The following is a 27,264-nucleotide window of genomic DNA, read 5'->3' on the forward strand; positions in this document are numbered from 1 at the left end:
GCTTCATGTCTATGAATGACTTTATTTTCCCTCTGGTGACGGAAGAGGGTGAGCAGTTGCTGTGACTGCACCTTCCTACGGAACTGCTGTGAGGAGTGAATGTGAAGCCTTGCTCACCAGCCATTGCCAAAATACATAAGTATCAACGCAGACCACCCTCTGACCCCTGGGGGCGCAAACCCATAAAGACACGTTTTATTTGAAAATACCAGATTTAATAGAAAATATCACATTGTAAATAAGCCCATCGATCCACTAGCCTAAGACAGAATGACAGCACGATCACGTATAAAAGCTAAAGACAGAACACCAGGTACCAAACACAGCACTCAAGGAGAGGCCTGAGCTGGTCTCTGAAAGATCTTTCCCAGAAATAGAGGAAGCAGCAGCTTCAAACAGGCACAGAGATAGGGAGGGGAAGGCAGCATCCACTCCATGAAGGCTTAAGAGAGTCGAAAGGCAGAGCAATGAACTCATTTTGTGAACACGGGGTGAAGGATAAAGGGGCAAAACTATTGTGCTTCCTGGTGTTCTGGGAACACGGGAACACGCCACAGGAACCTGAGAGGGCTGAAAGGGCAAGGTATTTTAAGTGAGGAAAGGCTATTATTAGGCGCCTTTAGAAGCATTTGGTATGTTGTCTTGGCACTCAGCTCTCAGGGAAGCAGGAGAACATGTCACTTGTGTTGTGACTAAACTTAGGCCGAAGCGAGCTGCTTGCCCTGGCCCCCATCTCCTTAGCTGGGCACACTGACATGGTGCCCAGGGAGACCTTGGAACAGAAACATGGGCTCTGCTGAGAAGAGGGTTTCCGCCTTCCTTCCATGCCAGAGGGTCCCCGAGGGAAGGGAGTGTGACGTGGCCATGCCCCTTGAGGCTCTGAGTTTATCAGCAAAAGCCTTCTCTTTAGCCCGGGCCACCCAGATTCTCCCCCAAGGAATCCTCCGAGTTCACGGAAAGGCCAACTGTGAGAGCAGAGAAAAACAAGAAGGGAAAGAAAAATCCTTTTCTTTCTTGCCACGGCACTTGGAACTGAACATAAGGTTGAGAATTTGTTCCTTCATCTGGAGTAGTGATCCTCAAATAGCAGACCTGCTCAAGAGGGGCTTTCAGAGCCTCTCCAGAGAGGTCTGGCCCTTATACATAGGTCCCTTTCCCACCACCCCCCCAAATTGAGAATCAGTATACAAATGATAGAAATTCCTGTTGGGAGTGTGCTGTATGTGAGAACAGTGCCAGAGGGAGAACCAAAGCTAAAAACCCTAATTTCTGTAGGGCAGACATCAAAAATTATGGAGTACATTTTTCAGAGACTTTTTTTTCTGATTAAGTTAGAAAACAAGTCATTCTCCCTGTCCCTAAACTCTGACGACTAGGCTCCATGCTGCAGGGCCAAGAACAATTTGTATGCCCGTTCGTCTGGAGTAACCATACTGGGTGAGAGAAATACAACTGTGTCCTCCTAAAGGCAATCACCAGAAATGCCTCGCCTGTCCTGAGGACGTCCTTGATGCTAGGGTGAGCGCAGGCTAATCACCATACGGTTTCTCAGGAGACTGGTTGTTCTCTGTTTTTTTCTCTTTGATGCTGTACAAGGGGTCCACCAACTTGTTATGAACAAGCATTAAGCCTGTGAAAAGTTAAAAACGAAAAGCAGTTAAGGCAGGTAGAAGCCAAGTTCCACCATTATGAACAGTCATATCCAAGAGCTCTCAAATTTTTCCTCTTCCTGAAAATTATCTTTTTTCTGTGGCTCCAAATGACAAAAACCCTAGAGTAGGAAAAGAACTTGTTATTTCCAAAGAATGCTAGAATCCACAGGACTTTTAAATCCAGTCTCTGGGGGTGTTGGCCATTCAAAGGTTAATCTTTTTTTTTTTTTTTTTTTTTTTTTTTCAGTTCAAACTCATTTCCCTTTTATTAAAGTCCAAGTTACCATTACATGGTTTGGTACTCAATAAAGGAAAACTTGTTCAAATAAGGTAATACGTTATCATCAGTAATTCCAGGTGACTGTTTATAATCAAGTAGCATTATGAATAAATCCTTGAGAAGCCATCCATGGGGTTTACACTTTGTCAAGGCCCAGTTCCCCTGGAGTGGAGATTCCCAGTTCATTTAAAGTTGGTCTAAGTTCCTGGATGACATAGGGGTAGATTTCCTTATGAGGTCCTGCTTTGTCCTTAACAACCTCTAGGATGCGAACTGCACTAGCAAAATCATTTAACCATCTGTATGCCCGCAAAGCAGCATCAATGATTTTAGGTTCTGGAACCAGAGTATAGCCAACAAGCATGTTCATCCCTTTACACAATTCCCAGGCGTCAATATCTGGCTTGTTGAAGTATGTCACCCGGTGAGCATCAAACTCCCCATCTGTTTCATGCGACCCCCTGGGAGTAGCAGCGAACTGACTGGACAGTGGCGGTGGAGCCAGGACCTGGACCTGGGTACGGGAGGCCTCTGGGGCTGGCATCGGGGGCTGCGGCTGCTGCTACAGGGCAACGGTGGGGAGCGGTACAGAGCGTGACGTGACTGCTATGACGGCACGCAGTCTCAAAGGTTAATGTTTTAACCAAAGAATAAATTCCCAATATGCCTGCTTAGTAGATGAGGGTTTTCACATAAGTTTGTTTAAAGCAGTGTGTCCTTTTTAAAGTGGAAGAGAAAAAGATCCTCTTAAGAATTCAGTGGACTACCTAGGGGGGAAGGCCTGCAGAAGACCTTGAAAGATTAAAACACCCTGAGGCTCAATATCATTGCCAAGAGATCACCACGTTGCCCTTGGACGACAACTTTTCATTTCACTGGGTTTTTTGCCTCCTCAGAACAAAGAGGCTTCCAGAAACAGACCCTTGCAGTCATGGATGGAAGAGCACTGACTGTATTCTGAGATCCTAAGGTTTCATTTTTGTTAAAATCAGAGTTGTCTATGAAAGTGGCCAGAGCAAGAAAACTAGATCCACTCCTCACACCTGGCACACCCTAAACTTGGCCACCAACTCCCAGCCCCAGCCCTCCCCTCACCTTTGAAATACTTGACAGTTTTCACTTTCAGCTCTAGGGTGGCATCCTCATCACACACAAACACCGTGCGGGGATGCTGCTGGAAGGCAGATACGGTCCACATGTGGCTCACCCCCTCCTCGATGGCCTTGTACAGAGCAAATGCCTTGTGAGCACCTGTGATGAGGATCATCACCTGGGGATCAGAAAACAAGCCTGTGATGGAGGAGAATGAGCAGTGGAACCCAGAGTCCAGAAACCTGAATTTTGGCCCAGTCTCCCCAACCAGCTGTAAGAATCATTGTTTTTAATATACCATTTTAAATTGTTAGCCTGCACCACACTGTGCTCCCTGCTGTATGTGCCTGATCACACAAATAACCTAAGGCAGGGGCATCATTATCCCCATGTTCTAGGATGAGGAAAAGGGCTCCAGGAGATTTAAGTCCCTTGCTCCAGGTCATTTCTGACCCAAAGGCCACCACTTGATGGTGCCTCCTGATACCTTTGATGACGACTATGAATAGACATGCAAGACAGAGGCCCACACCCCTTATCCCAATGGTTGTGACATTGGGTCCCAAGGGGTCCTAGGCTGGCTGAGTTTTCACAAGCACAGTCTGAATAAGAGGGGTCCCGATCTGCCCCATCTACAAAGGGCCATGGAAGTGATGGTAATAGTTATGCGTGTGGCTCCTAAGGTTGAAGCCCAGAAAGGCTGCCCCTCAATCTAGTCACTTTCAATTCTGGGTATTAGACTGACTAATAGCACTTGGGGTGATGCTTTTTGTCCATATAAAACAAAGGCACAGCCTCCCCTCAACAGTTCAAATATCAAGAACAGAAGTGCTGGAAAGTGTAAAGAACTCTGCTCTCTAGATTTCCTTTCATTATAATTCCACTGTACCATGGACTTGTGAACAGGATTTACTGTTCCTCTCTCATAAGAAATGAAAACAGAGGCACAGGGAGAATGTGACTCTTCATTCAGGACCCCAGAACTCCTGATTTCCAGACCCAGGTCCTTTCCCAGATCATAATACCGTCACGTGACAGGGAGGGCCCTCAAACTCTTGCAGGTTTATAAGCTGCAAGGCCAAAAATAGCAGGGTGACCTCCTAGGTACTGAGTCAAGGTTACCCAAGAGAAAGTGGGTGATATCACTCATTTCACAAAAGTTCACTCGAAACAGGGAGCCCTTTTCACTGATGTAGATGTTTGTTAGGCAAAGAAACTTGAAGCTAAAATGTGTAGCTGCTTCCCACTGAATATACCCCTGAAAGGAAGAGAAAATGTTTTTAAAATTCTAATGAAAGACAGTAAAGAAATTGGAACCACCAAAAATTCAAATGATACTCCACTTTCTAGGGAAAAACACACTGAACCGAGTTCAAATCACACTTCCCCACATTTATGAATCCCCGAACACAGGCCTAGAACCACAACTATCCTGGGGTGGCAGGGGGAGCTCTCTTCGAACAGTGACCTCCACCAACTGCAGGGAACCAGCAGTCCCTCTCAGTACCCGGGCAGGTGCAAATTCATATTCTGACATCAGTAGGACCAGGCTCCTTTCTGCCTGGGAGAAGCTAGGCAGGCAGAGGAGGGGGAGCCTGCAGCCTTTTGTAAGTAGGCAGTGCTGAAAAGGGTTCCCTCACACTGAGAACAATGGTTGCCTCCAAAGAGGAAGGGGGAGCAGTGATGGGATCAGTTAGGATTTTAGCCTTATTTGTAAGGTCTTCATTTTTAATAACTGTACCCAGGTGGTACCCTGTATAGTTAACAACAAAAAGGCCAGTTCACCACCCCACCCCCTAGGAAGGCCTGTGGACCTCTTGTGCCCTTACCTCTCTAGCATCCATGAGAGTGCCCACACCCACCGTCAGGGCCATGGTGGGCACCTTGGTGAGGTCACCATCGAAGAACCTAGCATTGGCCAGGATGGTGTCCATGGCCAGAGTCTTCACACGGGTCCTGGACACCAGACTGGAGCCCGGCTCATTGAAGGCGATGTGTCCATCGGGGCCGATGCCTGCCCAGGAGAAACAATGAGGACAGGCCTGTCAGTCCCAGGGATCCAAGATTTCAAGAATGGACAATCTATTTTTCCCCACCTGGGGTCTGAAAAAATCCTTGAAATCATATCTCTTTTCCCATTCACCCTGGGCAGGTACACCTTAAGCATAAGATCTTCCCCTCTCCCCACCTCCTGGCATTTCTGTTTGAGGCTCACACAGATGTCGTGGCCTCACTACCACCCTCAGAAAGCTAAGTAAGCAGCACCCCAAATAGCTTCTGCTTTGCAAGATCACTGACGGGTAACTTCTCTCTCTCCTTCCCAGTAGTCAGGGGTCCTGTTGCTGAGATAAAGTTACAGCAAATAAAAAATGGCCTGGTCAGGGGTTGCAAAGTTTATAAAATCTCAGAACATGAGTGCTGAGAACATTAGCCTCTTCCTCCCTGCCTTGAAGTAAAGAAGAGTTAAATCTACAGCAGTAAAAGTCCCAACTTATCACCCCCATGGGTGAATCCGGAGGTGGCGACAGACGGTAATGGAAGAGGGCAGCCCAGGGTAGGAACAAACCTCAAATTGAGAAGGGGCCACCCTAGATTCTTCCTTTCTTTCCACTGTTGTGGCTGACCCCGGGGAAGTCATCAAACTTCTCTGGTGTTCAAATGGCTAAGCTACAGTGGTGCTGGGGCCAAGTTGCAATCTTCTGGAACTACACAGAGTCTTTGCTCTGAACTGTTTAGGTAAGTCCCATGGACTGATCCATACAAAACCTTAAGACTAGGGAATAGAATCTGAGAGTCCAAATCCAGACGTCTCGCTTTACCAACAAGGCACTGAAGTGCGGATCACACAATCACTGAGCAGCTCAGCTAAGGTGAGGGCTCCTACTCCAGGGTCTTCCCTGACTCAGGGTGATAAATACTCGCTACTGTTTCAGTGCAGTGAGGAAGCTGCAGTGGGACAGGCATGGGTCTCGTCCCATTCCCACATGTCCTCACCACCCTGGACCTGCCCTGGACACGTGCTGCAGAGTGTCAAGCTCACCTCCAACGAACAGCTCAATCCCTCCCGCGGCTTTGATCTTCTCTTCAAAGGCGTCACACTCGGCCTGCAGGTCAGGTGCGTTCCCGTCCAGGATGTGGGTGTTTTCTGGGCAGATGTCAATGTGCTTGAAGAAGTTGTTCCACATGAAGGAATGGTAACTCTCCGGGTGGTCTCGAGGAAGGCCTGTGGGGCGATGGCTACACTAAGTCATTCCCAGGCTGGGCCACAGCTCTCGTTCCAAAGAGGATGCCAGGATACCCCCAGACCTTCATAGACTCCTTCAGGGAAATGCTCATCAGGGAGCCCTGGGCACCGCCCCTCTGGCCCTGAGACACTTAGGATAGTCTGAGCTGGTCTCCCTGTGTCCACCCTCCACCACTGCTGTGACGACAGGACTGGGCCAAGGTAGCTACACACCAGGAACCTGAGAAATCCCCTCATCTGGATCTCCTTTTCACAAAAGAGTAATTGTAGGCTGGAGGCCAGGGCCACTCTGGGCTTTTGGAGGTGGCCTAGCAACCTGGGAGTGGGGCTTGGCCCATTTGGGAAAGGAAGTAAGCATGCCCCTTCCCCCATGCCTCCCACCTCACCATTCACCCACAGTTATACCCCGCTCAGCCTGAACCCCAACTTCAATGCCAGGTGCTTGGACAGAATTATCTCAGGGCTTCACAAAATGTTTTTTAGCCAAGAAAAAGAATGTTTAAGGTGGATGTTTAATGTCAGCCTTAAAAAGGAACGAGATTCTGACACTACAACATGGATGACCCTTCAGGACATTTTGTTGAGTGAAATAAGCCAGTCACAAAAAAGACATTTACTCTGATTCCACTTATATAAGATATCTAGAGTAGTGAGACTCAGAAACAGTAAAATGGTGGTTGCTAGGGGTTGGGTATGTGGGAAATGGGTAGTTGGTGTTTAATGGGTAGAGTTTCAGTTTTGCAAGATGAAAAGAGTTCTGGGGGATGGCTGCACAACAGTGTGACTAAACGCTGCTGAACTGTGCATATAAAAATGGCTAAGATGGTAAATTTTGTGGATTTTACCACAAGTGAAAAAAAAGATGTTTAAAAAGAAGCCAAATGAAATGATGACCTGGCGGGGGGTGGGGGTGGGGCGGGTACAGAAGACTAAGGTGTAGCTTTTCAGCTTTGGAAGGGACACCAGTGTCCGTTCCTCTCCCAGTGTACCTCGCAGGAAGGGGAGCTGGAGGATGAACACTGGAGAGAAAGACAGGACACGGACACTGAGGGACACACCCCAGCCACGATCCCATTTGTAATTACTGGCTCCAGAAAGAAATGGCATGGAGTTGGGGAAGAGGCAGACAAGAAGGAGATACTCATTTAATATGTATTTAAAATGCTTGCTCTGGGGGTGCCTTGGTGTCTCAGTCGGTTAAGCGTCCGACTTCAGCTCAGGTCACGATCCCGCGGTTCATGAGCTCGAGCCCCACATCAGACTCTGTGCTGACAGCTCAGAGCCTGGAGCCTGCCTTGGATTCTGTGTCTCCTTCTCTGCCCCTCCCCTGCTCACGTGCTCCCTCTGTCTCTCTCTCAAAAATAACATAAAAAAAAAAAAAAAATGCTTGCTCCATACAAGAGGCTTCCATATCTGTTTGCTCACTTACTGCTTACAAGCTAGGAGGTCAGCTTTTATAGCTGAGTACACCAAGGCCTGGAAGAGACAGGTATTGCTAATTAAGCTTATCCCTAAACATCACCGGCTCCCTGGGACTTCCCTATTCTTCTCCTGGGCTGAGCCTGAAAGGGGAGGAGTACAATTCTCCTGGAATCAGGAAAGACCTTGAAAGAGACAGACTCACCCACATACTCATCCATGTTGAAAGTCTTCACATATTTGAAGGACAAGTCTCCATTCTTATAATACTCAATCAGCTTCTTGTAGCAGCCAATTGGGGTGCTCCCTGTAAGAGAGGCCACAGCCATGAATCCCCTTTAGCTCCCAGCTCCTGAAGACGCCCAGCTGGGCTGCTCAGCAAGGAGAACCTATCAGATCTGAGAGAACATGTCAGATATGGAGTCCTATCCCAATGCTCCAATCCTAACTGCTCTGAATGCCTACTTCCCCACTAGACTGTAAGCTCAAGGAGGGCAGGGCCATGTCTGTCCCATTCACTGCTGAATCCCAGTGCTCAGGACACGGCTGACTGAAATGACCATGATGAGTAACCTGAGTGAACATCACCTTACTTACTGACACGATATTCCCTGAGCAACTAGCATGTGAGGCAGGGGGCCATGTGATGAGAACGCAGGAGCAGGAGACACAGCAGCCGCTTTGGAAGAGCTCACCCTGTAGGACTGGGAACATGAAACAGTAGTGTCAGCTATGATCAGGGTAAGTCTGTAGGTTCACAGAAGACTTCCCTGAGGAGCAGCAAACTCCTGCGAGTTGAGGGTCATTAAAAAGTCAATGTCATAAAGCACGTGAAAAAGGCAGGACTTCCATAGATTAAAAAAGTAAATATTCATGAAGTCTGGATACAGGCTTATTGGGGGGAAAACTATAAAACATAAATGTGGATGATGTGGAAAGAAATGTTACTATAGTCTGTATATCAGATGACATTATGGAAGGATTTTTAATAGGGATAATAATAGCATTGTAGTTATGTAAGAGAATGTCCTTATTCTGAGGAGATACATGCCAAAAGATTTAAAGGTGAAGTGTCAGGAGGTTGGGAACTTACTTTCAAGTGGCTCATAAAAAAGTGTGTGTGTGTGTGTGTGTGTGTGTGTGTGTGTGTGGAGAGAGAGAGAGAACATGAGACAGAAGAGAAGAAGGAAACTGTGGCAAATTTTAACAACTGGTGAGCCCAGGAAAATGGTACTACACTATTCTTTAAGCTTTTGTGAATATTTGAAATTCTTAAAAATAAGATAATGAAAAGAAAAATGACCCACCCAAATCAGATCACTCTTTTCACAAACTACTAATGGCTTCACATTTCACTGAGTAATAATCCTAACAAAATGTGTACATAATTTGGCCCCTGGTTGCCTCTCTCACCCTTACTGATCCTGCTCCTTGCAATGCCACCTCAGGGCTTTTGCACATACTGTTCCCTTTGCCAGCAGTGCTCTCCCTTCAGATATTTGCATAACTCTCACTTCTTCTGGCCTTTACTCAAACATCACTTTCTCAGATGGACCTTCCCCACCACCATATCTGATATTGCAAACCCCCACCCCTGTCTAGATACACCCTAACCCCTTTCACTGTTTCATTTTTCTCATTCACTCATCACCGTCTAACATACTTTATTTGTCGACTTATTATTATCTGTCTCTCCTACTACACTTAAAGATTTAGGAAGGAAGGAATTTGTTTCTTTTGTTTGTTGTTGTATCACCAGTGCCTAGAACAGCTTGGCATACAGCGGGCATTCAATAAATAACCTGTTGAATGAACGAAAGTTCCCTCCCTGCCCCCATAATCAATCTGTCCCTGTGACATGGCCTCAGCCATGCCTGAGCCACACAGCTTCTCTATCCTTCCCCTGAGCTTTATTATGTGCATTTTCCAAATTTCTAGCTTTCCCATCAATTCTGTGAGCTCCCCAATATCTAACCAATAAATTCCTTTTCTGCTGGAGTTAGCTAGAGTTGGTTTATTTGGTTTCCACCAATTAAAGATGTTTTCACCTTTTAGATGTTTCACCTAAAAGAAGGGATGTTCCAAGGAACCCTTATATGGACATGCCATGCTGGTTCAAGCAGGACAGGAAGGAGCCAGGTCTTGGAAGGCCCTGAATGCCACACTGAGGAGCCCGGATCTGATTATGCAGGTGATGGGGAATTAGGGAGGGATTTCAGCAGCATAGACTCTGACCTAGAATAGCTCTAGTTACAAAACAGGATGTTAGTGCAGCCCCCACAGGGACTGAGACATTGGTGGCTTTCCAGGTAGGTGTAGATACTGCTCCCACAAACCTCTAGTACACAGGTCAGCAAACTTCACACTACAGGCCCAAACTAGCCTGCTCCCTCTTTTTGTGCAGCTCATCAGTGAAGAATGGCTTATAAATATCAAAAGAATATTACTTTGTGACATATGAGAATTATATAAATTCAAACTTCAATGTCCACAGATAAAGCTTTATTGGTGGACGGCCATGCACATTAATCTATGTACTGTCTGCAGCTGCTTTTGAGCTACAAGGACAGTGAAATAGTTGCAACAGAGGCTATATGGCCAGTGAAGTGTAAAATATTGACTAAGTGACCATTTACAGAAAAGGTGTGAAGGTCCCTGCTCTAGTGGATGGGACAATGAGGGGCAGATCCACCCAAACTTAGAAAGAATCAGGACATTTGCCTCAAGGAGCTGAGGTCAAAATATCCTCCCATAAAGGCAACATTCTGATTTTTTCCATAGGAAACTGGGACGTTTATGGAGGTTCCTCAAAAAATTAAAAATAGAACTACCCTATGACCCAGCAGTTGCACTACTAGGTATTTATCCAAAGGATACAGTTAAACTGTGTTGAAGGGGCACATGTACCCCAAGGTTTACAGCAGCACTATCAACAATAGCCATAGTATGGAAAGAGCCCAAATGTCCATCAATGTGTGTATGTGTGTGTGTGTGTGTGTGTGTGTGTGTGTGTGTATACACATAATGGAGTATTATTCGGCAATCAAAAAGAATGAAATCTTGCCATCTGCAACAACATGAATGGAACTAGACTATATTATGCTAAGTGAAATTAGAGAAAAACAAACATATGACTTCACTCATATGTGGAATTTCAGGTACAAAACAGATGAACATAAGGGAAGGGAAGCAAAAATAACATAAAAATAGGGATGGGGACAAAACATAAGAGACTCTTAAATGTAGAGAACTGAGGGTTGCTGGAGGGGTTGTGGGCAGGGGGATGGGTTAAATGGGCAAAGGGCATTAAGGAGGACACTTGTTGGGATGACCACTGGGTGTTTATACGTAGGGGATGAATCACTGGATTCTATTCCTGAAATCATTATTGCACTATATGCTAACTAACTTGGATGTACATTAAAAATGAATGAATGAATGAATGAATGAATGAAGAAACTGGGACTGTTTTTCACTTAGGTCCTGTGTTTAATTAATTATAGAAAATGCTTTGAGTGGACTATCTTCTCAATTCTCCCAAGGATAATGCTCAGCTAGTAGCACTTTAGATGCACAAAAATTCATTCATTACATAAAATGTATGCCTGAAGACATTACGACTCAGTTCTGTTAAGGACTTCTGGTGGGAAGACTTAGAATGGAGTCTAAAAAATCAGGTTATTCCTGCCTAACCAGGATCCCTTCTATACCAGAACTCTTTAGGAGAAGGCAGCAACTAAACCAGACCATAAAGGAAACTGTCCTCTGTTTTGCATGTCCAGGAAACAAGGTTGTTCACTCATAGCACCAGCACCTCAGAGCTCTCCTTCAAAGTCTCTTGGCTTAATGAGCCCATGAACCTGGTCCCTTAAAAACCCCACATGCTCACTCTCTCCCCCTGCCTCCAGTCCATGGCACCTTCTCTATCCCACAACGCACCAGTGGGAAGTCCCAGGGTGAAGTACTGGTCTGGCCCTGGGTTAAACTGGATGATGCGATTCCTGATGTACTTGGCTGCCCACTCGCTGGCCTGAGAATAATGGTCCAGGATGATGAGCTTCATCTTGTCCTGTAGGGGACAGGTGACAAAAGGAATCAGTGGTAAGGGACAGGAATAAAGGGAGGGATGCAGGTGGCTGGGGAGAGGGGAGAAGCCCTTCTCACCCAGCAACACCCTCTGCCTAGGCTGATGAGCCAGGAAGAGGAAAAGATCCCAACTTTCAGCTCACAGAGCCCAAGTGCCTCCACCACCCACCAGGAGGCGCTGCTGTGAGACAGACCTGGGTTCTAATCTCCGTTCCTCCATTTACCAACGGCAGAACCTTAGTCAAAAGACTCAAGATCTTCGAGACTGTTTGTCAGGCATGAAAATGGGGACAGTACCTCGCTGACAAATTTCACGATGGTGAATATTAAATAAGGATGCATGTAAACCATAGTGTTTAATATGTTGGCAATTACTTTGTAGCTCGACCGAGCCCTCTTTCCCGACCCCTCTTCCCCCATCCGCTGGATATTTTGTACCTACGGCCTCTTCCTCAATAAACAGAGGTGTAGTGGTATACTGGGACGCTAGAGCAGGTGAGATCCACGGGTTTTGCCTGTAGAGGTGTGTTCTCTTATCAGTGCTGGAGTGGGTGCTCCCACCGGCCTGGCTTGCTTTGTGGACCCTCAGTTTCCCCCACAGCGTATGGGGGAAAATGTAACCTCTCCGCAAGGAGGGCGTCTGCTACCCTCTCACTGCGGTCAGTTAGAGTGAGAGGCGGAAGTGTCTGGATCAGCCATCCAAAGGATACGGGTGTGCCTTTCCGACCCCGATGGCGATCCCATCGCCCCTCCGGCCCTGCATGGGGAAGGGATCCCAGCAGCTCGTTGGCTCACGGTCCCCGGGGACCAGAGGCAGGGGCAACGCTCGGGCCCCGCCCGCGCCCACCCGCGAGGAGGGTCCCCGCCAGCCCGGTACCCACTTACTCCGACACCTCCCGCGGCGGCTGCAGCAACTGTGCTGGCGGCCCCGCCCCGCGCGGGTCACGTGGCACCGGGTCACGCGGAGGAGCTCTCAGCCGGAGGGGCTGACTCGTCCGGATGATTGCGGGGCCCTGGCTCCCGGTGGACTGTGCCCTGACCGGGGCCAGCCACCCTTTCATGTCCGCTCCAGGGACGCGCAGGGCTGGGAACAGCCGTGGGAGGCGAGGCTTGGAGACTGGGTTCGTGCAGGAGTCCGGGGACTTGGGGGCCTCAGGTGACTCCCAGGAATGCAGTGCTTGGCCTGGGGTTGGGGCCTGAGTTTTAGTGCTGGGGAAGGGTGGGGGCAGGAAGAGCAGAATCGCTTCCTTCGAGTCTCCTAGAGTTGGGCCTAGCTCTGCCTTCAGGTTAACTTTTAGATGTCATGGTTTTACCTAGATATTACAACCTCTTTGCTTTAAATATAATTGAATTTTTCTTGCTTTATTTTTAAAGCTTAATCTTTACAGCAATCTATACTAGAGAAAAGGGAAGGTCCCTGGTCTTCCCAGGTCTCCACCTCAAGGTAACATTGCTAACAAAAATATGAAAACAGGGAGGGGGACAAAACATAAGAGACCCTTAAATACAGAGAACAAACAGAGGGTTGCTGGAGGGGTTGTTGGGGTGCGGATGGGCTAAATGGCTAAAGGGCATTAAGGAATCCACTCCTGAAACCATTGTTGCACTATATGCTAACTAACTTGGATGTAAAAAAAAAAAAAAAGATAACATTGCTAACAGTTTAGACTACATTTCCAAATTGTTTTTCCTTGAATGTGCTTCTATTTTACAGAAATGGGAACACACCACACAATGAGCTAGGTGGCCACATTCTGCAGTTCCCGTCATTGGGCTCACGGCTCCCCGTGGGCCCACCTGCAGCTCCAGGCCAGCTTGATAGAGGTGGTGTTAGTCTGGTGAGGCCCTGATGAGAAGGAGTGGTGGAGCTAATTTGCAGGGGGGAAAAATGCAGTCAGAAATCTTATTTCCACATGAGGACCGTAGATGTTTCACAACCCCAGTCTCCAAACGCATCAGATAAATGGGGGAGGAGGGGTGCTCATCAGCAGCTGCCTTCGGATCTGTCCAGGAAGAATGACTTCATGTGACTTTAAGCGGGCCTGTCCCTTCCACCCCAACCCCCATTACCTTTTTGTAGGGAACCAGTTCCAGGTCCATGTCAAGGCTGGCAGCTCTGGAATCAGAGAGCTTAGGGACAGATCAGAAAGATCTGGTAGTCAATTCCAGTTCTTGAGTGAGTGACTCAAAGGACTCAACCTCTCCAGCTCTGAATTTTCTCTTCTGGAACAAGGGGTTTGAGTGGGATTAGTAACATTGACCTTATGTATTTGTTGGAAGTATTCGATGATACAGTAGTATAGCTTGGCTTTCATGGCCAGCCATCATTACCCCTTATTTCCTCCCACCTTCCTTACAGCCCACTCTCCACCCTCCAAATGTTCTCTACCCTAACCTCCTGCCCCCTCATGTTCCTCCCACTGCATGCCTGGGGTTCATCTTACCCACACCCTGCCTTCCGTCCTCTTGTAGAACCAAAATGGGCTAATTAAAAGAATTGTGGATTCACCCATAGAGTGGAACATTTTGCAGCTCTCCTGTGACAGATGTTTTTCTACTCTTTCATTGCCCCTGTTCCGAGTAAACATCTGGCCCCCAGGCCCAGAAAATCCTGCTGGGTCCCCAGGGTTCATACGAGTTTTGTGAAGCTGGCCCTGCCCTTTGGCCTAAGATCTAATCAATTAGAGAGCTCTAGGCAGACAGGGAAGATACTAACCCAAGGGCGGCTCACAGGCTCCTTTCTCCTTTGTGGCTTCCCACTGTGGCCGCTGGAAAGTTAACTACTCTCCCAGCTCCTCAGCCAGGATGTGGCCCGGTAACCTAGTTCGGGACAATGAAGTAAAAAGATGGCTCTGGGAAGTTACTTTACTTTCAGAGAAAAGTGACATGCTTGCCAAACAGTCTCTGTTCCTTGCCTTTTCTTCTTGCCGTGAAGGCAGATGTGATGCCTGGAGCTGGAAAAGCCATGTTATAACCATGAGGCAATAAGTGTAAGGATAGAGTGAGGGCTAGAAAGAACTTCTTAATATTTGACCAATGCTGGGACTCCTGCTTCTGGACTTCTCCTAAGTAAATAACAAATATCCTTATGGTTTAAACTTTAAGTCACTGTTAGAGTTTTCTGTGACTTGAAATTGAAGACATGACTCATTGTTACAGCAGATGACTCAGGTCTTCCTTGGGGTTTATGCTGGTATTTTGAGGATATACATTTGGGGGAGCTGTAAAATCCAGGAAAGCTTAGAACTGCCAATGAGAAAAGTAGAACCATCTAAAACAGATACTGAACCCTGATGACATCGTTTGAGCCATGTCTGAAGCCAGATATATCGTTAAGTTCAATAACCGGGTGAATGGATGAGTGAAAACATAGGTAATTTTTTTTTTTTTTTTTACCATGAGACTAGTTAGAGGAAATTCTGGAAGGATACTTATCTATTGCTGCACAATAGATTATCCCAAAACTCAATGACTAAAAACAGTAAGTTCAGTAAGGGCTACAAAGAAATGTGCTGTCAAGCCATGAAAAGACCTGAAAGGAAACTCAAGTGTGTTATCACTGAGAGAAGCCAGTCTGAATAGGCTATGTCTACTGTAATATTCCAAACGTGTAACATTGTGGAAAAGGCAAAACTAGAGAGATGGTAAAAAAAAAAAAAAAATCAGTGGTTGCCAGCAGTTAGGGAGGAGGAAGGAATGAATAAGTGGAGCACAGAGAACTCTTAGGGCAGTGAAACCATTCTGTAAGATGCTATAATGGTAGATACAGGTCTCTATACATGTGTCTAAATCTATGGAATGTGCAAGAATGAGCCCCTATGAAAACTATAGGCTTTGGCGGATTACAATGAATAAGTGTAAGTTCATCGGTTCCAACAAACGTACCACTCTGGTGGGAGATGGTGATAACCAGGGAGGATGTGCATGTGTAGGCACAGGAGGTATATGGGCATTTTCTGTACCTTCTCTCTCTTTTTTTTTTAACATTTATTTATTTTTGAGAGAGAGTGTGTGTGTGAGTGGGAGAGCTTCAGAGTGAGAGAAGGGCAGAGGATCTGAAGCAGGCTCTGCACTGACAGCATAGAGCCCAGTGTGGGGCTGGAACCCACAAACTGTGAGACCGTGACCTGAGTCAAAATAGGAAGCTTAGGGCGCCTGGGTGGCTCAGTCGGTTAAGTGTCCGACTTCAGCTCAGGTCATGATCTCGCACTCCGTGAGTTCAAGCCCCGCATCGGGCTCTGTGCTGACAGCTCAGAGCCTGGAGCCTGTTTCAGATTCTGTGTCTCCCTCTCTCTCTGACCCTCCCCTGTTCATGCTCTGACTCTCTCTGTCTCAAAAATAAATAAATGTTAAAAAAAATTTAAAAAAAAATAAAATAAACATTAAAAAAAAAATTAAAAAAAAAAACAAAACAAAACAAAAAAAAAAAAAAACAAAATAGGAAGCTTAACTGACGGAGCCCCCTAGATGCCCCTGTACCTTCCTTTCAATTTTGCTGTGAACCTAAAACTGCTCTGAAGAATCCTTTTAAAAACATGTATTTTTAATCATCTCTCATGATTTCTAATGTGCTAGACATTCACACAGGGTACAGTGGAGCCTCAAATGTAAGACTCACAGGCTGGAGCTGGAATCATGAGGTTCATTTACTCACAGGCCTGGTGGTTGATGCTGGCTGTCGGCTGGAACACTCACATAGGGCCTCTCCCTGTGGCCTGGGCTTCCTCACAACATGGTGGCTGGGTTCCAAGGGCAACCATATCCAACAGACGTGAATGGCTTATCATGGAATGGACTTCAGAGCCACACTCTCTGGCTATGAATCTCAGCTCTACCATTTACTGATTGGGTAACTTCTGGTAAGTCACTTAATTTCTCTGTGCCCTGATTGCTTCATCCATAAAATATGAAAAATATCTTCCTTATAGTATATGCTATTATAACCAAGAATAATTACCTCGGGGAGGAACAGATGATCTTAATAGATGTAAGACACTTAGAACAGTGCCTGGCACAGTTAGCCATCGCTAAGGGATCATTTTGAGATGGGTCTCAAAAGAGAATTAGGATTTGGTCATTGAAGAAGAAGGAGAAGGCATTATAGACAGGGATTATCAAAGGCACAGAGGCTACGGGTAAGGTGTTCACCAATTCAAGAAGTAAAAACACAGGACACAATTAAATTTGAATTATTTCTAATGCCTATTTGCATATACTTTGGGATAAAAATTACATGAGACATACTTATTCTAAAAGCAGAGTTGTTTATCTGAAATAAATTCTAAGTATCTAAATTACACACCTGTTTATTTCATTATATTTCCCTGGTTATTTGGTTCTCCTTAATAGTTCCTCGTTTTGCAGAATTTGCTTATAAAATTCCCTGAAGTTACAGTCTTTGTTCCATTTACATGTTAACATGATGTCTGCAGTGATCACATTCTTTTTTTTTTTTTTTAAGTTTATTTATTTTGAGAGAGAGCGAGAGCAGGGGAGAGGCAGAGAGAGAGGGAGAGAGAATCTCAGGCAGGCCGTACACTGTCAGCACAGAGCCTGATGCGGGGCTCAAACTCACAAACTGGGAGATCATGACCTGAGCTGAAATCAAGAGTTGGACGCTTAACCGACTGAGCTCCCCAGGAACCCCACATTCAATTTATTCTGTTCCTGACCAGTGAACCTTTGTTAATGAGAAATCGTGCTCAGCATTAGCATTATGAGCCAGCATATGGAACATCTACTTGCAAAAAGTTACCAACCCTGAGCGTTGCGCTTCAAATGTGATTGGCTGAAGCACATGATACCATCTTTCACAGCATAACCTGCTTTTCCAACTCTGCAGGATTCTACTGCATCTCTTGATCAATAATTTTGTAAAATGTCCACCAGCAAAAAGGAGCATGGTCTTCAATTTTTGTTCGCTTTTTCTTCTGTGTTACCCATGTTGATTCTACTTGTTCCCATGCTAAAAGAGTGTTGAGTAACATCCAAGTAAAATAGTCAAATTTTGTAATGGATGAAACCCATTTCAAAAGATAATCATGGCAGGTGCTGAAATAGTTATCTACTGGGCTGAAATTTATTTTCTGGTTCATACATAATGTCCTTTTTAACAAGAGTTTTGATAATAAAAGGGACAAGTTTTTCATCAATTCTCGTTTAACACATTCAACAAGTTCCTTAGTAATGGAGCACCTCCATTACACTGTTAGCTGTTCTTTCAATTTGCACAATCCTACTGCCAAATTGATACTGAAAACTATGAACAAGAAATAAGTAGGGGCACCTGAGTTGGCTCAGTCAGTTGAGCGACTGACATCAGCTCGGGTCATGATCTCACGGGGTTCATTGGTTTGAGTCCCGGGTCGGACCGTGTGCTGACAGCTCAGAGCCTGGAGCCTGCTTTGGATTCTTTGTCTCCCTCTCTCTCTGCTTCTCCCCTACTCTCTCTCTCTCTCTCTCTCTCTCTCTCTCTCTCTCTCTCTCTCAAAAAAGAAAAACATTAAAAAATGTAAAAAAAGAAAGAAAGAAAGAAAGAAAAAAGAAAAAAAAGAAAGAAAAAGAAGTAAACTTCATTCAATGCATTATTTAAAAAGCCAACAGGGGGCGCCTGGGTGGCTCAGTCGGTTAAGCGTCCGACTCCACCTCAGGTCATGATCTTGTCGTCTGTGAGTTCGAGCCTCGCGTCAGGCTCTGTGCTGACACCTCAGAGCCTGGAGCCTGCTTCAGATTCTGTGTCTTCCTCTCTCTCTCACCCTCCCCTGTTCATGCTCTGTCTCTCTCTGTCTCAAAAATAAATAAACGTTAAAATAAAAAAATTTAAAAAAAAAGTGAACAGGAATTTTGAACCAACTGGCTTCTTAGAGAGTATTTCTTAGAGAAGAAAACCCTTTTCTTTAGAATTCAAGTATCATCTCAGTCCTTCACATAAATGGAGGATTTTTCTCAACTGTGTGTTAACGAGAATTAATGGTTTTTGAACGTAAGAGAAATGAAGAATACTGAATGCCAATAAAATCAAAATCCTTAAATTGCTCACTTAGAATAGTATCAGTGCTGAAGTAAGAGAGCAATTTCATGACAGTTACTCCAATCTCAGTAAAAAAGACATGAGTGGTGACTGGGTGGCTCAGTCGATTAAGCATCCGACTTGGGCTCAGGTCCTGATCTCCTGGTTCCCGAGTTCAAGCCCCATGTTGGGCTCTGTGCTGACAGCTCAGAGCCTGGAGCCTACTTCAGATTCTGTCTCCCTCTCTCTCTGCCCCTCCCCTGCTCATGCTCTGTCTCTCAAAAAGGAATAAACATTAAATTTTTTTAAAAAAAGACATCAGGTACTGTTGAGTAGCATTATGCAGAATATCAGCAGGATAACTAACCATAGAATTATTTATGTTGTGCTTCAACCTTGAACAAGCAGGATTTATACCCTTATACAAACATTCACCAAAAGTTATGTTCATAATATCTCCAACAAAAGCAGTAAAAAATTTTTTCAACATTTCTTTTTTTATATACACAATAAAACTGTACATATTTCATGTATGTGATTTGATGAGTTCGGACATATGCATACCTCTGTGAACCATCACCACAGGCAAGGTAATACACATCTTCATCACCTCCAGAAGTTTCCTGGGCCCTTTTGGGGTGTGTGTGTGTGTGTGTGTGTGTGTGTGTGTGTGTGGTGAACTGTGTGTGATGAACTCAGTAAAAGAGTTTCTGCATAAATTTGCAGAAACTTTCTGAGGTCTTACCTGGAAGAGATTCTACTCAGAATAGCCCTAATAGCAAGCTTTTTTAACCAGAAAAAATATTGCACGAAAGAAAAGTTGTTTCTGCCTTGAGATTACTTGCACTGTGGCTATGCCATAAGGTGAGACATTTAGGTCTCTCATCATTTCAACAATACTAAATACAGCTTTTACAATTTTATTATAGAAGTGGATGCTACTATTTGAAAATTTTCTTACAATTTTAGAATCAGAAAACACTTTCAGCAGTAGTATCTTTGAATGGTTATTTGAGCTTGAAGACTGATGATGATACACAGTGTGGAAGTCCATTACATTTCTGCTGCAAGTATTTTATCATTTTAACCTGAATCTCTCTTTAAAAAAAAAATCTGTTTATCACTCCCCTTAACACTAGTTGAGGAAATCATACATCTCTTATGCGTAGCTGTTACCATATGCTGGTTTATATGTGGCTTTCCACCATTTTTAAAATATGAAATGACCAATTGCACACTGTGGAAACCTTAAAAGGAATTTTTCCTCGCTCACTAAATGACTATGCTCAGAAAGTTCACAAAATTTATGGTTGCTTTTGTTTGTGGGGGGGTTCAAATATACACAAATAAAAAATAGACAATAGAAACAAGTCCAAGAGTCAGAGATTGAATGTGAAGAGCTCACAGGTGCAACAATGCACCTGCACTCCGAAGTCTGATCTCACAACCAATCATAAACAGGGGTCCAGATGTTAAAAGGGCTGCATACTTGCAAACTAATATTAAATTGAACTTTATGTCTGACGCACAAAGATGAACTTCATGTTTGCTTGAAAGTGAGACGTGTGCTTTTACGGCCAAGTCTCCCGAACAAAGATAGAGCTGATTTTCTGTAAGGGTGGGGGGAGTGTGACAAGGAGCTGGTGGACTTTCAGGAAGAGGAATTATTTAGGAATTTAAGGACCCTCAGCTGTGTTCGTGTATCGCTAGGGCAAGGCTGCTTTTGACTTGCTAACTTTGAAGCCTGGCCTGTGGAATGAGGGACTTGCTGATTGGCTGTTGTCTAGGAGCACAGGGCTGTCACTGATTGGCTGGCTTTCAGAGGCAGGGGGCTCTCCTTCCTCGAATCTCTCACTTTCGGAAGCCTGGTTACCGGGGTGAGTATCGCTGATTGGCTGATTTTCAGAACAAAAATCGCTATTTTTTATTAATGGTGGGTAGTGTTCACCGCTTGGGACTTTAGCCAAAGAACAGTATTTTCCTTTCCTGAATGTGAAAATAAGTACCTTTAATTTGCAGCCTTCCCTTTTATAATTACCTCAGTTAAACCTGCGGAGACCATAAGGGGTTGTCCAGATCTATATTGGTAGAGTTATGCTTTTCAGTTAGTGTGGCCATTTAATTGATTTAAATACCAATTATGGTGGAGGAAAAATAACTGAAACTTTTTAGTAACTTAATTTTAAAAAGCTGAGTACATGGCACACCTGGGTGGCTCAGTTGGTGGAGCATCCTCCTCTTGATTTCAGCTCAAATCAGCGTGGAAACTGCTTAAGATTCTCTTTGTCTCCCTCTGCCCCTCTCCCCTCTTTCTCTCTCAAATAAAAAAAAATGGGGGCCCCTGGGTGACTCAGTCGGTTAAGCGTTCCACTCTTGATTTCAGTTCAGGTCATGATCTGGTTAGTGAGATGGAACCCCGTGTCGGCTCTGCACTGACAATTCGGAACCTGCTTGGGATTCTCTCTCCCTCTCTCTCTGCCCCTTCCCTGCTCATGCTCTTTCTTTCTCTCTCGAAATAAATAAAAACATTTAAAAAATAAAATGATAATAAATTAGTTTTAAAAATAGGTTAATAAAAAAGCTGAATACGTTCAGGGCATCCTGAAAGTTAATAGATAGTTAATAGAGAGTGCAGGACAAAGTACAGAACATGTCCTGTATAAACTAGCAACTCTGGGGAAAGTACAAGAGTAACAGAAGAATCCCCACCCCCAACCCCCAACAGAAGGAACTGTAATTCTCATTTCCTCCTAAAAGGTCATTCATTATAGCCCTGCTTCTTAAAGGAGCATATTGGAAACAACGTAAGTGCCCATCATGGGGAAACTGGTTGGATAAAGTTTTGCACATCTATACCATGGCATATAATGCAGCAGTTAAGAAGGAGGAGTTCTGTGAACTGCTATAAAGACTACCCCCATAGTTAAGTTAAAAAACAAAAAACAAAAAACAAAAAACAAAAAAAACAAGGATGGGGCACCTGGCTGACCTAGTCAGTTAAGTGTCTGACTTTGGCTTAGGTCATGATCTTGCTGTTCGTGGGTTTGAGCCCCACATTGGACTCTCTGCTGTCAGTGCAGAGCCCACTTTAGATCCTCTGTCCCCATCTCTCTGCCCCTCTCCCTCCTCAAAAAATAAAACTTTAAAAAAAATAGGGGTGGCTGCGTGGCTCAGTTGGTTGAGTGTCTGACTCTTGATTTTGGCTCACGTCATGATCTCGTGGTTTGTGAGTTCAAGCCCCACATCGGGCTCTGCACTGTCAGCTCAGAGCCTGCCTGGAATTCTCTGTCTCTTCCTCTCTCTCTGCCCCTCCCCTGCTCGCTCTCTCTCTCTCTCTCTCAAAATAAATAAATAAAACAAGTTTTTTAAATAAATAAAAAAGCAAGATGCAGAACTCCAGGTATGGTATCATTTGCACTGAATATGCATGGGGGTCATGGAGGTAGGAATAAATACATGTTCCTATAGACTATCTCTGGAATGATATTCTAGAACAGTTGTGGTGATCTCCTTGGGGGGAGGAGAACTGAAAAGCTGGGAAGCTGAAGCAAAAGGAGCAGGAAGTCTTCCTTTTCATACTGCTTGATTTTTAAAAAATTTTTTATCTATTTTACCTTGAGAGAGAGAGAGAGAGAGAGAGAGAGAGAGTGCGTGTGTGCATGAGTTGGGGAGAGAGGGAGAGACAGAGAGAGAGAGAGAGAGAATCAAGCAGGCTGCACACTCAGTGCGTAGCCTGATGTGGGGCTCAATCCCATGACCCTGGGATCATGACCCAGGGTCAGATCAAGAGTCAGATGCTCAACCGACTGAGCCACCCAGATGCCCCTTGTTTGATTTTTTTTTATACTTTGTGAGTGCATTACCTCTGCTAAATGCTTCTGATTATTTTTATTTTTTTTTAAGTTTATTTATTTTGAGAGAGTGTGTATGTGCACACAAGCAGGGGAGGGGCAGAGAGAGAGAGGGAAAGAGGGAATCCCAAGCAGGTGCTGCGCTGTCAGCGCAGAGCCCGATGCAGAGCTCAATCTCACCAACTTCAAGATCATGACCTGAGCCAAAATCGAGACTCTGATGCTTAACGGACTGAGCCACCCAGATGTCCCACTTGTAATTATTTTTAAAACAGTGGTTTCAAAAATCAAGTGTGTGACCTGGGCATAGACAAAAGGCACAGGTTTGATATGTTTGAGGGTGTGGACAGGATGTTTCCTGAGCCTGGTGACTCTTCTGCTCTAGGGTGGACTTCCGAGGCTGGTGGACCAGCTGTGTGGGATGTTTCCCACGTCTCCAAGTCTCTTCCACATCACAGAGCACAGGAAGCAGCCTGGGGCTGGAAGGAGAGCAATGTCATCCCACATAGCATATGACCAAGAAACAGAGCTCACAGTAAATGCACTAAATTTCACAGGCAACCAAAGGAAACAGGAACCATTCTCATTATTCTGTGTAGAGTTCACTTCCTGGGAGCTCTCTGTTGCTGATGGAGATAAACAAACAAACAAACAAACAAACAAGAAGGGTACTCCATAGCCTCCTTGGAATTTCATAGCTGAAAGTCTTCTCCCTGGAGAGTCAGTCTGCCTTGAGAAGAATAGCTTCTTTCCTGGCAAAACCAGTTTTCTACAGCACAGAATGTGTTAGAGAGAGTATGATAAGCACTGGAAAATGGAGAGTTTGGGAGCAGAACCCACTGTAGCAGATAATCACTGTCATCCTAGGAGCTGATGTTTGCTGAGAAGGTATTGTGTTATGTGGACTGTGCTAGGTGCTTTGCATGCATTATCATGTCAGTCCTTAGAACAACTCTATGGGGTAGGGACAGTTATTCCAATTCTACTAACGAGAAAACTGGTACACAGAGGTTTAGAATTTCACCCGAGGTCATGTAAATGGGTGATCTGGGGCTTGAACCCAGCTGTTGTCAGTCTTAGCCATTCAATCGTACTTCCTCCAAAAGGGGGCTTATCCAACACAGCCTAAAAACCAGTTAAAAAGCACCAAGCATTCATTGAGCACCTACTGTGTGCCTGGGACTGGGAGAGGTACCATGGGAGACATTTGATGTTTGAGTGTTAGTGTGACTCTTGGAATGTGATTTTCTTTAATTGAGGTGAAATTCACATGACATGAAACTAACCATCTCAAAATGAACAGTTCAGTGGCATTTAGTACAATCACAGTGTATAGCCATCACCTCTATTTAGTTTCAAAACATCTTCCTTACCCCAAAAAGGACCCACCTCCTCATTAAGCTGTTTCCCTCCATTCTTCCCTCTTCTCAGCCCCTCTAGCCGCCAAATCTGTGTTCTGTTTCTGTGGATTTACCTATTTTGGATATTTCATATAAATTGAATCACAAAATATATGACCTGTGTCTGGCTTCTTTCACTTAGTATATTGTTATCAGGGTTTATCCACATTGTAATAGGTATCAGTAATCCATGCTTTTTTTTTATTAGATTCCATAATATCATATACCACACTTTGTTTATCTATCCACCCATTGGTGGGCATTTGAGCTATATCCACATTTTGACTATTATAAATGTTACAGGACAGAGAACCAGTTCCAAACTTAGGTTCACCTGCTCACCACTTGAAAATCAAGAGAGGAATGATGGAAGGAAAGGAAAGGTTGGTTTATTCAGGAAGCTGGCAACTTGGGAATATGATAGACTAATGTCTCAAAGACCATCTTTCCTGTCCAGGGGAAGCTGTAGGGTTTAAAGGAGAAAGCATGGGAAAAAGGTGGGTGGGGGGGCTACACCCAAGAGAAGCAGGTGCCTAGATGGTTACTCATATGTGGACATGACCCTTCACAGACTTGCTGGATCAGTGGCAGCTGTTTTCAAAGGCTTATCTTCTGGAAAAGTTTGGTTCTTCATGCCCCAAAACCAGTGGTCTGCAAATGTCAAGGAAAGTAAGTTGTTTCTGCTGTGCATCAAGGGACAGGCTAGCAAGCAAGGAATGCATAAGCTTGAAGCAAGCTAACCGTTAGGACGGGCTGGAGTGCAGTAAATTTTAAAAAATAAAAAACCACTCAAACCACTGCTGTGAACATGTGTGTGCACGTACTTGAATAGCTGTTCTCAGTTCTTTGGGGTTTATACCTAGGAGTGGAATTGCTGGGTCACATGGTAAGTCTATGTTTACCTTTTTTGAGGAACCCCCAAATTGCAATGTGCTGTTTTGACATTGGAGTCTTTTCTTGGTACCTTGGCTCTCTCCTATCCAAGCAAAGGAGAGAGCTCCTTTCCAGGGCAAACAAGAGAAACACAGTGTGGTGTGTGAAGACACAGGCTGGTGTAGTTTTGAACCTCTGTTCTACCACTTGTTGATACTAGGTGTGTGGGCTAGTTGTAAGCCTCTTTGAGACTGTCTCCTTCTGTGTAGAAATGGAGATGATCCCATCGTCCATCCATCCATCCATCCCTTCACTGTGTCTGCTGAGGCTGTTGTGGGCCAGGTGCTGGGGTCAGAGAAAGCCTTCATCAAATCTATGGAAGGAAAATGGGGTGGAGTGGGGAGGACCCAGGAGTGGATTTTTGTAAGCTTATTTATTTTGAGAGAGAGAAAGAGAGAGTAAGCAGGGCAGGGACAGACAGAGAGGGAGACAGAGAATCCCCAAGAATCTGTGCTGAGAGCACAGAGCCTGATAACAGAGCTCAAACCCACAAACTGTGAGATCATGACCGGAGCCTAAATCAAGAGTCGGACGCTTAACCGACTCAGCCACCCAGGTGCCCCAAGAATTTTTTTTTTTAATTTTATTTTTTAAAATTTACATCCAAATTAGTTAGCATATAGTGCAACAATGATTTCAGGGGTAGAATAATCTTTATTTTTTAAAGATTTTATTTTTAAATAATCTCTATACCCAACATGGGCTTGAACCTACAACCTGGAGGTCAAGAGTCACATGCTCTACCAACTGAGCCAGCCAGGAGCCCCAAAAGCAAGAATCTTTTTGTCATGAGCATAATGACTCCCTTTAATCACAAGTAGTCAGTGAGTATGTCCAAGTAGGACTGCAGCCCATTCCTCTCTATCCCCAGCAGCAAACACAGGAAGAGATATGTCATTTAGGGTTCTGGAGTGGAAAGCAGCAGAAACTGAGTGGCTTGGTTTAACAGATAGTCCTGGAAAAAAGATTACAATAGCTCCCAGAATCGCAAAAGTAACTAAGCACTCAGCCCTCCAGGAGGCCGGGAAGACACCAGGCTGTTATAGGCATGTTAGCACCAGCAGCCATGGATCTGCACCCCCCTGGGGCTCTGCTCCCATGCTCCGACCTCATCTCCACCTGAGGGCACCCTGCCCGGCTCCCGGAGCATCCTGCCGCAGCTCAGGGCCTGAGTGCCACTACAGGTGCTGCCTGTCACTGTAGGTTGGTCTTTGCATGACTCCCGGGGGTTTCTTCATGTTATGGTCATCAGAGGTTTGAATTCTCATTATGACAATTTTCTAGCAAATACCAGTAACATGTCTTGAGGAAAAGTGTCTCTGTCTGAAGTCACTCCTGGGGCTGAAAGAGCAAAACTGGGTCTGGGACTGACAGTGAAAATCAGCTTGCACTGCCCAAGAATGAAGCCAGGAGGACAGAGAAGATAAAGCCAGCTGGAAAGCCAACAGGAAATACTTTCTCCCAAAGTCACATAGAAACTATGAAATGTCATAAGGACCTCTCTTTGGGTGACCGATGCTTTCTGATCTGTGACAAAGGCCTTCTTTGCCATTCTCATCTATTACGGAGGACAACCAACTACTCAGCCACCCTCATGACACAACAGCTTTCAATCCCCAGTTAACTCTGCTTTTCTCAATCCTGAGTCCTAAAGAGTAACACGAGCAGTCCTGTGGAAGGCCCCACCTCACCACATCAAGGCAAGAAATATGATTGCATCACTGCAGGCTCCTTCCTGGTGGCCTCTGGCTGATGAGGCTTAACGGGACTGTCAGGGTCTGGAATAGAGGACTGTGATTGGCAGCCCCGCCAGGACCGTGGGATGGAGGGCTGAAGTTCGTCCAAAACAAGGTGGAATGCTGTTATTAAGGAACAGTGAAAGGACTGGGCTTCCAGACCCAAGACATCCAAACTCCAAGAGTCTATGCTAACAATCATGCTAATTGTTATTATTGCAGTCGTGTTCTTAGCAAATGTCTTATAAAATTATAGATGATAATAATAATGCTTAACGGTGATTGGGCATTTGCTATGTGCCAGGCATTGCTTGTTTATTTAATTCTTGAAGCAACCTATTTTATAAGGTCTTCTGCCAGTTCTGGGCCATGCCATCTGTGAAGGGAGAGTCATCCAGCGTGAAGACGAGAGGTTGCCAGCTTCCAGCTCTGGGTGCCACCTCAGTGACTACTCTGGCCTAGCAGTGTTCCCTGGATCTCTCTAGATCTTTGTTGGAGATGTATGAAGTTAGAAGTGGGTACTGGCCCAACACGCCCTACTTTAGGTCAGGACTCGCACTCC

At 45.1% G+C, this 27,264-nt stretch overlaps 2 protein-coding genes and 1 long non-coding RNA gene across 5 annotated transcripts; 1 reads left to right on the forward strand and 2 right to left on the reverse strand.

Moving 5' to 3' along the window:
- Positions 1-198: 198 nt before the first annotated feature.
- Positions 199-12,715, reverse strand: GNPDA1 (glucosamine-6-phosphate deaminase 1). 3 transcript variants are annotated; one of them, XM_047865493.1, is made up of 7 exons: positions 12,659-12,715; positions 11,627-11,756; positions 7,893-7,994; positions 6,065-6,247; positions 4,854-5,038; positions 3,028-3,202; positions 199-1,630 (listed from the first exon to the last, which is right to left on the reverse strand). In XM_047865493.1, the coding sequence occupies exons 2-7, from the start codon at positions 11,748-11,750 to the stop codon at positions 1,530-1,532; spliced, it is 870 nt and encodes a 289-aa protein (XP_047721449.1). In that variant the 5' UTR covers positions 11,751-11,756; positions 12,659-12,715; the 3' UTR covers positions 199-1,529. The 3 variants fall into 3 exon arrangements, with proteins under 3 accessions (XP_047721449.1, XP_047721459.1, XP_047721439.1); XM_047865503.1 differs by lacking the exon at positions 12,659-12,715 and adding an exon at positions 12,216-12,612; XM_047865483.1 differs by lacking the exon at positions 12,659-12,715 and adding an exon at positions 12,212-12,612.
- On the reverse strand, positions 1,889-2,638 carry LOC125169763 (cytochrome c oxidase subunit 5A, mitochondrial-like). The gene has a single exon (XM_047865516.1). It carries the CDS (start codon positions 2,474-2,476, stop codon positions 2,069-2,071), a length of 408 nt encoding a protein of 135 aa, XP_047721472.1. The 5' UTR covers positions 2,477-2,638; the 3' UTR covers positions 1,889-2,068.
- Positions 9,740-27,264, forward strand: LOC125169774 (uncharacterized). The gene is made up of 3 exons (XR_007153802.1): positions 9,740-9,878; positions 16,430-16,632; positions 26,251-27,264. It is a non-coding gene; the product is annotated as an uncharacterized LOC125169774 (long non-coding RNA).

Source organism: Prionailurus viverrinus, chromosome A1 (genome assembly GCF_022837055.1).
Source record: "Prionailurus viverrinus isolate Anna chromosome A1, UM_Priviv_1.0, whole genome shotgun sequence".
NCBI lineage: Eukaryota > Metazoa > Chordata > Mammalia > Carnivora > Felidae > Prionailurus > Prionailurus viverrinus.